At 43.2% G+C, this 16200-nt stretch overlaps 4 protein-coding genes across 4 annotated transcripts; 2 read left to right on the plus strand and 2 right to left on the minus strand.

The window, feature by feature from the left end:
• The first annotated feature begins 675 nt into the window (after positions 1-675).
• Positions 676-4845, plus strand: LOC115679723 (DUF724 domain-containing protein 7-like). Its single transcript, XM_056307353.1, has 7 exons — positions 676-1311; positions 1829-2059; positions 2222-2345; positions 2414-2504; positions 3079-3215; positions 3319-4006; positions 4568-4845. Exons 1-7 carry the CDS (start codon positions 847-849, stop codon positions 4569-4571), a joined length of 1740 nt encoding a protein of 579 aa, XP_056163328.1. The 5' UTR covers positions 676-846; the 3' UTR covers positions 4572-4845.
• A 1526-nt stretch (positions 4846-6371) lies between these two features.
• On the plus strand, positions 6372-7587 carry LOC115679735 (glucuronoxylan 4-O-methyltransferase 1). Its single transcript, XM_030603423.2, has one exon. The coding sequence runs from the start codon at positions 6494-6496 to the stop codon at positions 7358-7360; it is 867 nt and encodes a 288-aa protein (XP_030459283.1). The 5' UTR covers positions 6372-6493; the 3' UTR covers positions 7361-7587.
• A 337-nt stretch (positions 7588-7924) lies between these two features.
• On the minus strand, positions 7925-10098 carry LOC115679736 (ras-related protein RABA2a). The gene is made up of 2 exons (XM_030603424.2): positions 9760-10098; positions 7925-8760 (listed from the first exon to the last, which is right to left on the minus strand). The coding sequence occupies exons 1-2, from the start codon at positions 9922-9924 to the stop codon at positions 8278-8280; spliced, it is 648 nt and encodes a 215-aa protein (XP_030459284.1). The 5' UTR covers positions 9925-10098; the 3' UTR covers positions 7925-8277.
• A 1214-nt stretch (positions 10099-11312) lies between these two features.
• Positions 11313-13781, minus strand: LOC115679733 (putative 12-oxophytodienoate reductase 11). The gene is made up of 5 exons (XM_030603416.2): positions 13631-13781; positions 13288-13428; positions 13024-13154; positions 12208-12369; positions 11313-12106 (listed from the first exon to the last, which is right to left on the minus strand). The coding sequence occupies exons 1-5, from the start codon at positions 13699-13701 to the stop codon at positions 11514-11516; spliced, it is 1098 nt and encodes a 365-aa protein (XP_030459276.1). The 5' UTR covers positions 13702-13781; the 3' UTR covers positions 11313-11513.
• Positions 13782-16200: the final 2419 nt, after the last annotated feature.

Genomic DNA, 16200 nt, shown 5'->3' on the forward strand with positions numbered 1-16200 from the left:
CCAAAAAAATTATAAGAAAAAATTACTAATACAAAATTTTAGAGCACCAACTGTCAGATGATCTTTGACCCCCGGGAAAAAACCACTAAAAACCCCAAACTTTATCATTTGTGACACATTTACCCCGAACTTTTTTTTGTACCAAGAAAAACCCCAAACTATACAACTTGTGACACAATTACCCCAATATACTGTAACCTATGGCATTTTAGTCTTTTTCCCCTTTTCTATTTTTTTTCTGTTTTTTTTCTTTTTTCCGGCGGGGGCTGAGGTTGCCGGCTGCCCTCGCCTGGCCGGGGCGAGGGAAGCCCTCGCCCGACGCCGGCGGGCAGCCCTCGCCCCGCCCAGGCGAGGGCAGCCTTCGCCTCGCCTGGGCGGGGCGAGGGTCCCTCGCCCGACGTCGGCGAGGCGAGGGCAACCCTTGCCGGAAAAAAGAAAAAAAAAAGCAGAAAAAAATAGAAAAAGGGAAAAAGACTAAAATGCCCTAGGCTATAGTATATTTGGGTAAATGTGTTACAAGTTGCATAGTTTGGGGTTTTTCATGATACAAAAAAAAGTTCGGGGTAAATGTGTCACAAGTGATAAAGTTTGAGGTTTTTAGTGGTTTTTTCCCTTGACCCTCCCCCCAAACAACCAAAAAAAAAAGGAAAAGAAGAGCTGGACTCCACAGTCGCCACCACAGTCCACAGCAAGCGCGTGTGCATCGTCAGATGCTCCCCGCACCACTGCTGCGTGCTCTACAAAACAAAAGCCCACATCGCGCTTTTCCGCCTTCGCCTGCGCAGAGGAATTCGACCCGTTTTGGGTTATCGCAGTCTCCGGCATTTCTGGTGCGGAAGGGAGGAGATGGGTAGCTCGGATTACTGGAGCAAAGGGTCTCGCGTGGAGGTCACCAGCAAGGAGCAGGGCTTCAAGGGCGCCTGGTTCGACGCCGTGGTCGTGGAGCCCCCCGTGTACCACAAGTCCAAGTTCAAGAAGAAGCGGCTCACCCTGATCGAGTACACCAACCTCCTCTCCGAGGACGGCCACACCCCGCTGCGGGAGTACAGCGACGCCATCTTCATCCGGCCCTTGCCTCCGGGAGAGGAGGGGGAGGAGGAGGAGGGGGAAGTGGCCATGGAGGAGAATCTGGTGGTGGACACCTACGACCGGGACGGGTGGTGGACGGGAGTGATCGCGAGGATCACGGGGGAAGGCAGGTACTTGGTGGCTTTCGAGGACCCGCCGCATGTCCTCGAGTTCGCCCGCCACCAATTGAGGCTGCACTGGGAGTTCCTCGAGGGCAAATGGTGTCTTCCCCCTAAATGTCTGGTACTCATTTGCCTCCTCCCCCTCCCCCTCCCCCCCTTTTTCTCTCTTTCCTTTCTGTTTTGATGGACGCGTGGGTTTGTTTCCTTTCATGGCCATCGTTGCGTGTTGTCTTGTTTTTTTTTTGGTTTTTTTTTTTTTAGGTATCGCGCCTTTCGGATTAACCTAGGGTAAAGGTATGTCGTGAGTTTGATTGATGTGAAGTCCCAACAACTTTGCGATTTCCACGGGCATTGTTGGGCTGCTACTGCGAAGGTTGCTTCCTGCATGATTTCCCCCCTTTAAGCATCCTCGCCCATTTCCTGTTCTTGCAAACCAAAGTGGCTCTCAGCTTTAAGAATCCATATTTACGGCAGGTTTTCATGGCAAAAGAGGGGAAAAAAAGAAGAAGAAGAAGAAGAAGAGAGAAATGAATCTGTCCCGGGACTTCCAGTCCTGTTGGGGTTGTCCAAATTTATCAGTCCTCACCATTTTGCGTGGTTCGATTCTTGGTGCTTTATATTCTGATTCTTGCTTGCAGGAATTTTCTGACCATCTCAATGAGCTGATTGCCCTTGCCAAACGCCGTAACACCATTTCTGGGGAGGATGCTGAAGTTCGCGTCGCCACACCTATGCCATGCTCAATGAAGCAATCAACTCCGAATGAGATGTTCACTTCTTCTACCGTCGGGTCCAGTGAGAAGGAGACAGAGCAGCAACACTCCGGCTATGATTCCACGTCTTTTCTCCCTCCCAAGAAGCCTAAAACAGTAAGTGCAGCTGGTAACATGGCTGATTCGATTAGTATTATCATCAATTTCGACGCCCTTAGTGCATATCTCCATATTTAATGTTTCTATGAATATCTTTTCTCCATGGCTTCAACTGAACCATTATCTATTTCTTCCTCCTGCTGGATGCTTGTTCCGCAGCTCAATGAACCCTCTAATAAAAAAAAGAATACTTCTCAAAGCAAGGATATGGGAAATAGTCAGCTGGGAAAGAGACGAAGACTTGTGAAGTTACATGCCAGGACTGAAAATGCTTCAGCGACAGGTATAGTCATTTTAAGCTACAAGTATTTGCTCTCTTTGCACAAGAAACATTGATGGATTACTATGTAGGCAAGAAGAAGAGAGCAGATGACGCGTCTTCTGCAGACAATGGACTGGGCTTCCCAATTACTCCAGTGGAACATTTGAGTGGTAAGGCCTCGTAGACACAGACGCCAATCATTGCTGAAATATTTAATGATAATTTTAAGAAGATTGCATTAATGAAACTGAATACTTTTAGTGTTGTCACGAACATATTTTGTTTCCTTTGCTGGTACCAGGATAGATGCTTTTGACATAAGCAAATAATGGCTTTGGTTTTGGCATGTATAGCTTGATTTGATGTAAATCATCTAATAACTTGCGGCCATTCACACACATATTTACATACCCTGGCCATCAAAAGTTTTTCTCTGAGCCTCCACCAAGCAGGTTTGACATTCAATGCCTTTTCTTCTTATTTTGAATAACACGGAGCATGTGTCAAAGACATATCCTGTGTCTTCACAAGATATCATGCAATTGAGTAAATGAGTTGAGAGACTTCCAAACCAAATGTGCCTTCATGATATACAGTCTTCCAACTGTGGGAATAAATAGCTGAGTTGAGAGACATTGTATTCAGCACGTTCTCACAGGTCATTTTCTCATTCATATTTTTCTCCCATTTTCTCATTCTTAGGTTCTCAAGATGCATCTGCTGAAATGTTAGCTGTATCTTCTGAAAAGCATAGTGTGGCTGTAGCTTCTGAAAAGCATAGTGTGGCTGTGGCGAAAGTAGTAGAAGATGTCACTGGAAGGCATATAACCAACTCAGGGGTCAAAGGATTGTTGCTCGAAGAATTGCACTCTCAAATATTGGATAGATCTGGTAAGCACATGGGCCTTTTACAGTTCCTTTCTCCAAGAATTAAATCAGTTTAGGAAAAGAGTTGTTTCGCTTGAAAGGAATTATTTGCTTTTGTTTTATCTAGAACATTCTCGTCTTGGTGGGGGGAACCAAGTGAATGAGGCAATAGAGGTTATTCAGCTTGAGGAGGATGCGGACCTTGAGGGTGAAGCCGAGGGTGACACTAGGCCAAACAAAAGGCCTGCGTTGCCTTTTGTGAAAACCTCACCAATATGGAAAGCGGTGGAATCTTTGGAAGTATTCCAAAAGTTCCCTCAAGCACCTCATTTTCTACCTTTAAGTGATACCAAGGCAGGATCTCGTGAAGGACTGGCCATTGCCAAGATGGTGACTTTTGCCAATACAGTACAGATGGCTTCCAAATTGAAGATCACTGATTCCAAAAGTAGATTTGCTACCTGTTTGGAAGACCTTGTAGAATTGGAGGTGCATGGTTTTGATGCCCAAGTGATCAAGAGTCATTTGACGCGGCTGCTTTCGATAAAAGATGGACTAGACAAGCTTGACAAAAAGTGGGATGAAGCTGAAACTCAAATTGCAGGGCTTAAGAATGAGAGAGTCAAAATCGAGGGAAAGGTCGAAAAGATCATTAAGGAGATAAGGCATTTTCAAGAGGAACTGATACTAGCCTTAGCAGAGAAGGAGGAGAAAGATTCTGAAATCACAATGTTGAGAACCAGTGTTGACATCATGCACGAAGCGGTTCAAAGTGCCCAGCACGAATTCGAAGAACGTTTAAACAATTTCTCCTGGTAAGCACGACCTTGCACTTCTTTTTTTCCTTCACTTGTGCGTGTGAGGTGCATGTCAAATAAGTTCTTTCCCACGATGCTGTGTTGGCTGCTTATTCTTTTGCTTATTTGGAGTGTTGTATGTTTATTAATCAGATCCAGCTGCGCCCAAAAAAATAAAATAAAAGCAGAGTGGTGTACATTTGGACTTTTTTGTTCATGATCCTGCTTACCTAAAGAGAGCTTCATTAGGAAAAGTCATGATTTTTTCATCAAGGGGGAAACAATTATGTCCGTAAACATAAAATTGCAGCATGAGCTGCATTGTGCGACTCCTGTACGTGTACATGTACCTTTGTAACAGTATGTACTAAAAGGTTGCCGTACGAGTCAGACTGTTTCTGTGGATGTGGGCTTAAAAAATCCTCTGGTCCTTCCAAATACCCACTCTTCATCTCCAGCTTCAAGTGAACTTATCTAACAAGTATCGTGATGAAAATCGCATCTTAAGTATCCATTACTTGCTGGGATTCTCTGTTGGTTTATATTAACTCTACTTGTCTAATTGTGTACTTGCTGCAGGTGAGGATGAGTGGTGGCGTGGGACACCGCCAGTAACCTTAACTATCATTTTGCGGATTTGCGTGGGAAATATCGTCCTCTTTTTTTGTTTAGCAATAGATCTGTCTATACTTCTGTTGGACTTGGAAGTGTCCCGCTTTTATATTAGAGTTGGTCTTTTGTATATTGTTAGGCCAGGAGATATAGGTTCAACTCTGGAAGTGTTGTCTTTGTGTGTTGAACACCTGATGTGTAGTTGGAATTTCAGTTTAATGTAGATGGCAGTTGTTCTCTGACTTAGAATTTTTTGTCGGTCTCTTGTTTTTTCTTTTCACAGTTCAACTTCTGCAGATTTGGTCGTCCATGGGGTTTGTCAAAATCTGCATATTTGGCCTAAAAAGGTGAAAGGGTCTTGAATTCACCAACCAAAGCATGGACATTTCATCGAGAGACAGATCCCTAGGTTGCGACCAGTCGAACTCTTTACTCTCTTTACATTTTTCTCGTGACTTTTATATAACGTATGATAACACCCAGATTTGACAATGTTCGAGGGATTGGTGATCCGTTCTCTAAGAATCCTTGAAAACACGCACCAAATCAAGAAAACGTCAGAGCGCGGATAGCCCGAAAAGCTCTTATATGATGTTTTGTTCCAAAAACTGGGGTCCAAACAAACAAAATATGGAATTGGTAACCCAGCCAAGCCAGGGCCAGCATTTCATTCCAACCCTCAAGTGATCGTCTCCAAGATTTGAAGAGCGGCTACAATTTTTGTCTTCTTTTCTTTCTTTCGTTTTTTCTTTTGAAATGCTAACTTTTAGTAGAGTAAACAATAAAGAATTATCTTTGAGCAATATAAGAATAACGAACTATTTTCTCAATAATTCCCTCGACAGTACAAGTTCACAGCGATCTATAGAAATAGACAAAGGAGCTAAACATTGAAGTACCACGACTATTTATTTATGTTTTACAAAATTACAAATTTAAACAATCTAGTCAAGTCTATTGGATGCATTATGTAAGAACAGATAAAACATGTTCCTTGACTTTTAAAGGCCTAAAGCTTCAGGACATTCTTTAGCCAAAAATCGGAAAAAAAAAACATAAAAAAATTTCAACGACAATTGAATTTTGGTGAGTTAATTATTCACACGTGCCTAATGAGAAATTATGTTACTTCATCATAATAAACGATACGAAAATTTACTCTTTTCGAGCAGTGCTATGTTCAAGTATAATAGACATTATCCTTGCTTGTAAACATATATTTAGAGGGGGTTACTTAGTGAACATTCAATGCATTTCAACTTTTTCATTTGGCTCTAGCTTTATTGTTTGATAACAATACCAAAGCATCAACTTGGAGTTGGTGTTGGTAATAATGTAGTTACAAGAGAACAATTTACAAAATGATTTTGTGTGGATAACTCCTTGTTTTTATATTACCTTTTATGGTCAGAATAAAGAGTGCAAGACAGAGACATGAAAACTGTTTGCTGTCTCTATGAACTCGCTTCTAAATGAACTGAAAATGCAAAAAGGTTTAGGTGTTTGTGATGATTCCTGCTGTGTTGAGAAGTGAAGTGGGCATTGCATTTCGGATGATTCGCCTTCTTTGTCCCATGCTAAGGAGTGTTTTGCCGTCGGACCAACCTACCATAACACCAACCTGAATATGAAATCTAAGGTAAACTCACATCATCACTTCGGATCCACCAACAATGCTTCATTGGCACTACTGGTAGCTCTCATGTCTTCTTCAAATCACCCGATGTTTCTTCCCTTCCTAACCAAGCATGACAACTTACGTGTCCCATCTTCTCCCATTTAAGATTCCCTACCTTCTATAACCTGAGATTCAACCTCTCTTTTGTTTCGCGACAGCAGAGAGTTCTTTTTTTATTGCTTCCTGGAGCGAAACGAGGGATACAACTGGGAAGCATGAAGGCCAAGGGCAATTACCCCCTCAACCACAAGTTCCTTCTCCTTGGCGTCTTCCTCGCATTCCTCGTTATCTTCATCTTGAGATCGAGCTTTTCGTCTACCCATGATGTCTCCTCTTCCGTTTCGCAAAACTCCACCCTGAAAGCCTCATCAGAGGCAAGAGCGTCCGACTGCTCGCCGACTTGTTCCAAGATCCCCAATCCATTAGCACAAGCTCTCATCCACTACACAACCTCGACCATCACCCCTCAACAAACACTCAAAGAGATCTCGGTGACTGCCCGAGTCCTCAAAAAGAAATCCCCGTGCAACTTCCTCGTGTTCGGACTCGGCCACGACAGCCTCATGTGGAGCTCCCTCAACTACGGTGGGCGAACCATCTTCCTAGAAGAAGATGAGGCATGGATAGAGCAAATCAGACGAAGGTTTCCGATGTTGGAGTCATATCACGTGACTTATGATAGCAAGGTGAACCAGGCGGATAACCTAATGGAGGTAGGGAAGGTGCCGGAGTGCATGGTTGTCAGCGACCCTAGATACTCCATGTGCCAACTCGCACTCAAAGGCTTGCCAACCGAAGTTTACGAGAAACAGTGGGACCTTATCATGGTTGATGCGCCAACAGGATACTATGAGGAGGCACCAGGGAGGATGACGGCGATATACACGGCTGGTATGATGGCTAGGAATAGGAAAGATGGAGAGACGGATGTGTTTGTCCACGACGTTAACAGGTCTGTGGAAGACAAGTTCTCCAAGGCATTCTTGTGTGAGGGTTACCTGAAAAAACAGGAAGGGAGGTTGAGGCACTTCACCATCCCTAGCCACAGGGGCGAGACCAGTATGCCCTTCTGTCCACTCTAAATTAGAGGCCAAGTCGAAATTTTCGGATATCTTTCTCATGGAATCCGGGTTTTCCATGTTCATGGAGTGGCCACAGGGCCACTGACGTGGGTCTAGGACAGAGTTTTGAGCTTATAAATAAGCACGTGTGCTGTAGTCCTTACTTGTCACAGGCATCACTCTTCTCCCTGCAATGTAAATGCATTCGGGCTATCTCACTTTCATAGACCATGTCTGTTTAAAAGCTCCGTCTAGTTCAGTGCTTCCATTTGTTCTCTCTTCAAGTAACCCAACGAACACGAGAAGAAAATTCAGTCTGTCGAGGATACAAGCAGCCTTCAGCGTCCATGAACTCAAAGTTGCATTTGATTTCACAACAAAATCGTTATTGGTCATTTCCATTCAACTAAATAAAGGACCAAGCCGTCTGCTCCGCATCATAATCCGTAATCCAACAGTTAAAGATGCAAAACTTTTCCCTAATGAGCTTGACGAGCAGAGAATATGGTCAACACAAAAAAGCAAGAGAGCCTAAAACTTTTCCTTGCTTTCTGTGTTATCGTTTCTGTTTCACATCATTAGAGATTTACCCACAAGAACATGGCATTGAAGTGAGTTTCTCAAGTCTTCCTCCTCATACAAGAGAACCATACAGCTCCCTATTTAAATATTCGCCCTCAGTACACACTTCAACATTCCAATATTCCTCTACACACACTCTTAGCTGAGGAAAATTTCCTATAACTCATCATGTAGAACAATATAACTCAAGCCATCACAAGAGATTGTCAAATGACCGAATAATAATCATGGAAGCAGTCAAAAAATTGGAAAAGAAAGAAAAAGAAGAAAAACAAATCAGGGACATGATATAAACCAGCAGAGAAACTGAGGTAACAAGGAGCGCGATAGTAAGGGAAAAGACCATAGGATGATCTTCAAGACGAAGAGCAGCATGGCTTCTTCGTGTTGGCTTCTGATTCGCCAACTACGATGGTTTTACCTTCTTTGATGTTGGCTGGTGCAGCCTCTTCTGAGGACAGAGGCTTCTTACTAATTATCCTGTATATCTCTGAGAGAATAGTCTGGAAAGCCTTCTCCACATTCGTCGCTTCCAGCGCAGAAGTCTCAATGAACGAGAGACCCTCTTTCTCGGCATAACCCTGAGCATCTTCGGTAGCCACTGCTCTAAGGTGCTTCAAGTCAGTCTTGTTCCCAATAAGCATGATGACAATGTTGGAATCGGCATGGTCCCTCAGCTCCTTCAGCCATCGACTCACATTGTCAAAAGTAGTTGGCTTCGTCACATCGTACACTAGAAGAGCCCCGAGGGCACCCCTGTAGTAGGCGCTGGTGATCGCTCTGTATCGCTCCTGTCCAGCGGTGTCCCATATCTGTGCTTTCACAGTCCTTCCCTCAACCTGATCAATCAAAGGGCAAAAATCAGGCGCTGGTGATTACTTCCCCATGGAGGAACTTTGGGATAACTACATGTCGAGTAAGACGCAGTGCTTCGTGGAAGAAGAGAAGAAACAACCTAATCTTAACCAAAATGGACTTGGAAAAGAAGTTGAAACGTAGTGATCATCTTCCTGTTAAAAGGGGAAGAAGATATTTTAACTCTCAAGCACCACCAGTCTGAGACTGAGGAAGAACGACGACAGATCATTGCGGATTCATCTTTAGTAAAATACTCTGAAACCCCGAAGGCTTGAATCTACAGAGTGTGCAGCCACGATCTATTGACAATAATACGAACGAGTAAAATTTCCAGATATGTACTCGGATCACATTTACACTGGTCTGGCTTGTATTACGGGACAGATTTCAAGTATCACCTTGCCAATGGTTCTTGTTGCATGCGAATCCGGTGGTGCCGTTTGCGACTACATTCGATACTAATGGAACAACAACGCTCGATTGTGATTAAACCCCAGGTGGCAAAGAAAGAAAAAAAATCTAAGAAGCTATCCAATGCAGTAATGCCCGACTTTCGTTGCAAATCAGGTTGAATGTTTCTTACTAGCAGCATACCCATTTTCACATACAGCAATTCCGTGAATTTCCCATCATACAACAATAAAAGAAAGCAACGATTGGTGAACACAGACTGATTCAAAGGAAACTAAGTAAAGAGAAAGTGTAAGGAAGAGAAACATCGACGATGGCACAACTCAGAAGCAGCAAGGGAGGCATAAACAGACAGCGAATCACTATAAAAGGAAGAAAAAAGAAAAAAGAGATGTTAGAAAGGGGAGATCGAGTTCAAGAACCAAGTGACCGTGCATCTCTAATCCGAAACAGGAGGTGGGCGTAGCGATCGAGCAGGGGAGCGAAGAGGGAAGGGACGAAGTCGAGGAGGGGGTGCCAAAGGAGAGAGAAAAGAAGGGGGGAGGGGAGATCTAAAGGACACAACATACTTGGAGGGTGCGGGTGGCGAATTCGACGCCGATGGTGGATTTGGACTCCAAGCAGAACTCGTTGCGGGTGAATCGGGAGAGGAGGTTGGATTTGCCGACGCCGGAATCGCCGATCAGCACCACCTTGAACAGGTAGTCGTACTCTTCCTCGGCTCTCCTCGCCATTCAGGAGAGAGAGAGAGAGAAGGGCAGTGGAAGCGGATGGGGAAGAGGACGAATGGAACCTTCGCCGGCGGGAAGCAGCGAACTCGACTCGACTGGGAACGAACGAGACGCCGAAGAAGAAGAAGGAAGAGGAGGAGACTTTGATTTGAAAACACCGCAGCCGAGCTCTCTTTTCTTCGCTTGATAATAATAATAATCAAACAACTCCTCTCTCTCTCTCTCTCTCTCTCTCTCTCTGTAATCTAATCTATTGTGGTTGCTATTATTTTATTCCTCCCAATTCTTTTTTTTCTTTTTTCCATTTCTTGCGAAATTTAATAATAATAACAACGGAAAATTTGAAAGAAAAGAGAGGGGCTCGGGTTTTGGTTGCCAGCCGGAATGGAACTGGCAAACCTCAAAGACTAGACACGACCGGCACTTGGCCCATTTCTCATCTTGTTCATTTCAATAAATGGCAGAGCCTGATACCAGAAAATATCTCAAAATTGTTCCCGACGTTTGCCTGCGTCACGAAAATCTCAAAAATATTATATCCATGCCACGTTGATTCTAATCTCATTTTTGCATCACCTAAATTCTCGAACCGATACGTCGGTGCCACGATTACCCCAGTCTAATTTTTGGGTCTCAAAAAATCTAAAAATCACCATAATCTTATATTGGGATGTCTGCTAATTTTGCCCAAATATCTTCCTCGAGTTCCGAAAAAGTGCTAAAATCACTAATTTTTCTGTGACATGAAAATTATTTTGGGGTTTATGTGGTACGGGTATACTTGTTTGAGATTTTTGATGACATAAAAATTATTTTAAGATAAATGTAGTACGGAAGTATCAAGATCTTTTGTGGTTTTAGCCCTTAAATGAAAGAATAAGTATCATTTTATTTTCATGAAATTCTGCGTATCGATCCGAAGGAAGAAGTTACTTATCTCGAATTCTAGTTAATACTTTCAAATTTGAATGCAAACAGCTCATTAATTCTCTGTTTTGACCACCTTCCTTTTGTTTACATAATCAATGAACCAAGCCGAAAATTACGATTTTGGAACCTTTAATGCATTAATTTTCATTTTCATTTTTTAAAATGTTTTAGCCACCCGTTTTCTTACTTATGCTTTACGTATCTTGGTGTACCCACTTGGGTGCTGCTTATGTTTGTTTGCTTTTAAGACAGTCGACCGTACTTTTCCCTCCCCAGCTCACCTGCTCCGTCAAAACGACACATAGTTTAATATTTTACTCCGACGACATCCGGTTCCTGGTGGATGCGGATTGGTTCCTAATGTTGAAAATTTCTGCAATTAGTAGCGTGTCGTCAAGATCCCCGCTTACCAAACAAAGACATGAACAACCGATTGGTTCTCCCTGTTCACTAACTCTCTGTTTCAGATGAAATCTGCTGAGTACTTTTATTAATCTGGCAAAGAAAACACTCCCTCTTCTTGATTTTATTAGATTGATGGATCATACCAAACAATAACGGAACGGAGGGAGCTTTGGGGGGTGTGTGCTGTGTAGTGCAGTGCATCAGCCAAGTTCATCCACTGCAAATACAGAGCAGCATCGGTGGATGGATATTGGATTTCATGCTGGGACCTCAAGGAATGGGTAATCGGTGTACCCGACCACCGGATCCGGGATGTAGAAGGTGTTTCTGTCGTACTTGTTGAGCGGCGCATTCAGCTCGAACCGCCTCGGCAAATCCGGGTTTGCTAGGAACAGGCGGCCATATGCTATCAGGTCCGCGTAGCCTTCCTCGATCGCCTTATTCCCGTCGTCTCTTCTGTACCCTCCTGCTGCGATGAACGTGCCCTTGAAGGCCTTCCTCATGGGGAGAAGGCTGTGTGGGGTCTCTAGGTTGACCCCTGTTGGGACCATCCTCGGCTCAATCACGTGCAGGTAAACTAAGCCACATTTGTCGAGTGCATCGGCCATGTAGAGCCCCAGCGCATCCGGGTTCGAATCCCCTGTCTCCATGAAATCGGCAAACGGCGATAGCCTCATCCCAACTCTGTCAGCTCCGATCTCATTCACCACTGCTTCTGCCACTTCTAATGCGAAGCGACACCGCTTCTCCAGGCTCCCCCCGTACTCGTCGGTCCTATCGTTCACTTGGTCTTTCATGAACTGGTCTATCAAGTAGCCATTCGCTCCGTGGATTTCCACACCATCAAATCCTGTCACCGCTCGGTATATATAAGCACAGTAACACTTCGTATCAACAACCTTAGTATTCTGGTTATCGCGGGTCAGTGAATATAGGATAAGAACCTCTCACCTGCTTCGATCGCATTACGGGCAGCAAGCCTAAAGTCGTTGATGATGGGAAGGATTTCGTCGACTCGGAGACGACGGGGAGGGGACCAGTCCCCTCCATCGAGTCCGGGGGTCACCCCCTTGTCCGTACTTGAGATTGGAGCTTCACCATTCGGCTGAAAACCTGCAGCGCACGAGTTCAAGCACTATGCTCAGGACCTGTGATTGCAACAATCCTTTTCATAAGATGCGCATTTAACATGTGGAGAAGCTAGACAATGCAACTTCATATGAGATAAGACAAGGAGAAAGAAAAAGCCAATGCATCTTTTTCTTTTGGACCACAGTGAAATTGAATGACCACTTTTCTCTTTCAAAGTCTGTCTCTTCTCTGTTCAACTGAAATCCATTGCCACGACTTCCAAACTAAAACACCAGCAGAGACATGAGAATAGTCTAACAAACAAGTATCTGACGGACGATGATCTGTCCATATATTCATCTCTCCCCTCTTGGAATTGCCGTTTTACAATTGGCTGGGGTTTTCTCCTTTTCCATGGCACAGGAGCATGTGCAGATACATCGTGAAAGCATTACAGCACGGCCAACTGGACAATATCTTGTTCCAATCATCGACCGCCTTGCGGTTTCAAGCAAAAATGACATGCCGATACACTCGTTTTCACATCAACATGCCTCTTAATTTGTCTTTCACCCATGACAACTACACGAACACAGTGAATCAAAATTCAAACTAGAGTTTTAGAAAGTTTCTGGGAATCAAAATTCAGGTTTTTCATATTCTTCAGTACATAAACAAATTGAGGGGTTATCTTACTATAGCTGGAAACACGGCCGACATGCCAAATCTGGCAAAAGAAAACTCCGCCCTTAGCATGAACAGCATCCACGATCGGTTTCCAAGCTTCCACTTGCTCTCTGGTCCAAATACCAGGCGTTTCTGGATACCTTCAAGCACATATTATAACGGCGACGCTGCATCAAACTACTATTGAAGGCAGAAGTCCAAAATGAAATGCCTTGTGTGCACAAATGGGGAGAGCCAGAAAAAGAGATAAAACAAGGAAACGGTGAAAAATACCCTTGGGCGGTGTCGGAAATGCCAGTGGCTTCGGCAATGAGAAGGCCACCGGGGGTGGCGCGCTGGGAGTAGTAAAGGACGGCATGGGGTTGAGGGATATTGCGGTAGGACCGGCTTCTCGTCAGTGGCGGTAACACGATCCTGCGACGATATCGTACCACGAAGCAAACAGAAGGCGAGTTAAGATCAAGAGACAAGCACGGGTGAGCGGTCCACATCTGATAAACTGAAGAATGGACAAGCAAGATAAGCTGATGCTGAAGCAGGGGAAGACAGTGCGTTTCGCTCCTCGCGATCAAAAGCAACAACAAATAACAGCACAGATAGCTCCTCAGATAGAGACCTGTGGGAGAGGCTGAAGTTGCCCATTTGGTGAGGAGTGAGGAGAGGGCTGGGGTTGGGGTTGGCTGCCATGGCTGTTCTTGGCTTTCGCTTTGGCTGTCTGGAGCTCTCAATCTTGTGCTGTCCTCGTCTTCTTTGTGATTCAAAGTTGTACAGCTGATCTTTATAGATCCAAGAAGAAGATGTAATTTTTGGCAAGCAGTTTTTTCTTTTTTTTTATCTGTGCCATCTCAAACTCTCTTCAATTTCTGGCTTTGAAAAACGAGATTGAAACATAAATAATAATAATAATAATAATAATAATAATAATAATAGACAAAGAAAAGGTTGAATGCGCAACGAAGTTGCTTTCAATGTGACCGATTTAATTTAATTTTTCTTTATTAGTGCATTTTGCCAGTTTAATTAACATAACATGCAAATTTGACTTGGATTTGGATTCCTCCAAGGTTCGTGGCTTTTGCCGTGACCCCACATCCTCTCTTTTCTAATCATTTCCCTTTCCTTTCTGCTTTTTGATTCATCCTTAGAATATTTATATATTATATAACACACCTTTCCTTTCTGCTTTTTTATTCATCCTTCGAATATTTATATATTAAATAAGTCGCTGTGCTCAATTCTCAGAATGGATCATTATGATGCCACAAAATCTCGCACGATAACATAATAATATTCGCAATTTTTCAAGCCCCTATTTTTCTCCCATATTATATATATGCACGCTTCAATCTTAGGCTAAAATCCAACCACGCATAAAATGGAGTGCTAAAGTATTTAAATATTAAAATACACTTTTATGTAACACATTAAACTCTTGAAACGATCGGCATTAGTCGTACAAAATTTCACGCTTTATGAGAGAGAAAATTACTCATCTTCCATCTCATGCCAAGCCACCCGACATATTTGTCTGCCTATGTAGGACTCCTATACGTTCCCCTGGCCAAAAAACAAGGAATCCCCGTCCAAGTCCCGATCACCTCACGCATTGGAGGACGGTGTATTTGGAGCGACTTCTACTGACGACTTTTTTATAATCTAGTGTTGGCTTCGGGAAGAAAAATGCCCTTTTTTTTAATTGAAAATTTTCTATTCATGTGTTGGCAAAATAAGGACCCCCGCAAGTCCTCAAAAGGATTCTTCAATGGCTAAAATTATTGATCTTGGACGGCTGCGGAGCCACTTGACAAATTTTTATAATCGAGAATGGGATTAAAAAAGTCGATGCGTGATCAGCACTCTGATCAAAATACAACTACCCCCGAAAAGATACTCTGCCGCACTCGATGCATTTTAACCAGTGGGGGACCTCGAGCGTGAGATCAGCATCTTTTATAATTTGATTGGTCCATCTCGTGAGCATGAAATAGGGTCTCATATCTGTAGAAAATTACCAAAAAAATTTTCAACTTATTGTAATTGCATATTGGTTCAATCCCAAACCTTTTTTTTTTTAGTCAATTGATTCCTAAATCTTTTATATTTATGCCAATTCAGCCAATTCTACTAATTTTGGCCGACCAACCTAATCGTCCTACGTGGCGCGACCGACTCTGACGACGACAATTTTTAATAATATTTTAGTATTTTTTCGATTATTTATTTATTTCATTTTTTTTCTTTTCTTTCTCATTTGTTTTTTTTTTATTATTTCCTTCTTCCTCTGGTCGACAAGGTCAAGGTTGAAACTCACCTACCCATGGCGAGGTCGAGCCTCATTGGCCCTCGCCACTGTGGTTGCCGAGGTCCAACAACCGGCTAGAGAAAGAAGGAAAGGAAAAAAAACAAAACAGAAAGAAAAGAAAGAATAAATAAAATCTAAAATTATTATCCACGTATGTGCCGGCCTTGCTACGTAGGATGGCTAGTGTCCACGTTAGCGCCGGGCAACCAAAATTGGCGGGATGGACTAAATTAGTACAAATGCAAAAGGTTTAAGATTGAATAAGTACTGCAATAGGTTTAAGACTTTTTTTAGTAATTTTCCCCTAGTAGGAGGCCCCTTTGGTCCCCCCCCCCCCTTGCTCTTCTTTCATCGGAGGTAAATGGATGGTTGCAATGCTTGTTCGGACTAGCTTCATATTTGTCATTCATTCATTCGTTCATTTTAACATGCAAACGCTTTTGAGGGCACCAAAGTGTAGATCTCTGTAGCACTATGGGTTCAAGCAGTGTAGTAGCCGTTTGATCTAGATATGTAGATTATCACAATCTGAGTCGAGATTAGGGTTTAGATCTTAGTCTAATTGCCAAGGGCATGTCACTGTTCGTAGCTCGATATGACCGTGTCGACCTCTCCTGGTATCGACTCAAGAGAGGAGCTAAAGAAACCTGATGACGGGCCTAGTGGCACGTTTGTTGTGATTTTAGTAATGAGGCCAAGGGACTTATAAATATAAAAAGAATGGATAAGTATATTAGAAGTCCTAACACTTATTACGAAAGTGCCATTGAGTCCTAAAACTTTCAAAAAGTGCAATTAAGTCCTAAAATTTGTCACAAAAATACAATCGAGTCACAAAACTTAAAAAAAGTTTGATCAAGTCTTAAAACTTGAGTGCAATTGAG

This window comes from Syzygium oleosum, unplaced genomic scaffold, assembly GCF_021117445.2.
Source record: "Syzygium oleosum isolate NSW1041296 unplaced genomic scaffold, Sole_v2.1 Sole_v2.52, whole genome shotgun sequence".
NCBI classification, from domain to species: Eukaryota; Viridiplantae; Streptophyta; class Magnoliopsida; order Myrtales; family Myrtaceae; genus Syzygium; species Syzygium oleosum.

Coding starts and splice junctions, on each gene's coding strand:
- LOC115679733 (XM_030603416.2), bottom strand. CDS start 13,701: ATGGCAGCCAACCCCAACCCCAGCCCTCTCCTCACTCCTCACCAAATG. Junction 13,155..13,287: donor ATTTCCGACACCGCCCAAGG/GTATTTTTCACC, acceptor ATGTGCTTGAAG/GTATCCAGAAACGCCTGGTA. Junction 12,370..13,023: donor CGGCCGTGTTTCCAGCTATA/GTAAGATAACCC, acceptor CGTGCGCTGCAG/GTTTTCAGCCGAATGGTGAA.
- LOC115679736 (XM_030603424.2), bottom strand. CDS start 9,924: ATGGCGAGGAGAGCCGAGGAAGAGTACGACTACCTGTTCAAGGTGGTG. Junction 8,761..9,759: donor TCGCCACCCGCACCCTCCAA/GTATGTTGTGTC, acceptor TTGATTGATCAG/GTTGAGGGAAGGACTGTGAA.
- LOC115679723 (XM_056307353.1), top strand. CDS start 847: ATGGGTAGCTCGGATTACTGGAGCAAAGGGTCTCGCGTGGAGGTCACC. Junction 1,312..1,828: donor GTCTTCCCCCTAAATGTCTG/GTACTCATTTGC, acceptor TCTTGCTTGCAG/GAATTTTCTGACCATCTCAA. Junction 2,346..2,413: donor TGAAAATGCTTCAGCGACAG/GTATAGTCATTT, acceptor ATTACTATGTAG/GCAAGAAGAAGAGAGCAGAT.
- LOC115679735 (XM_030603423.2), top strand. CDS start 6,494: ATGAAGGCCAAGGGCAATTACCCCCTCAACCACAAGTTCCTTCTCCTT.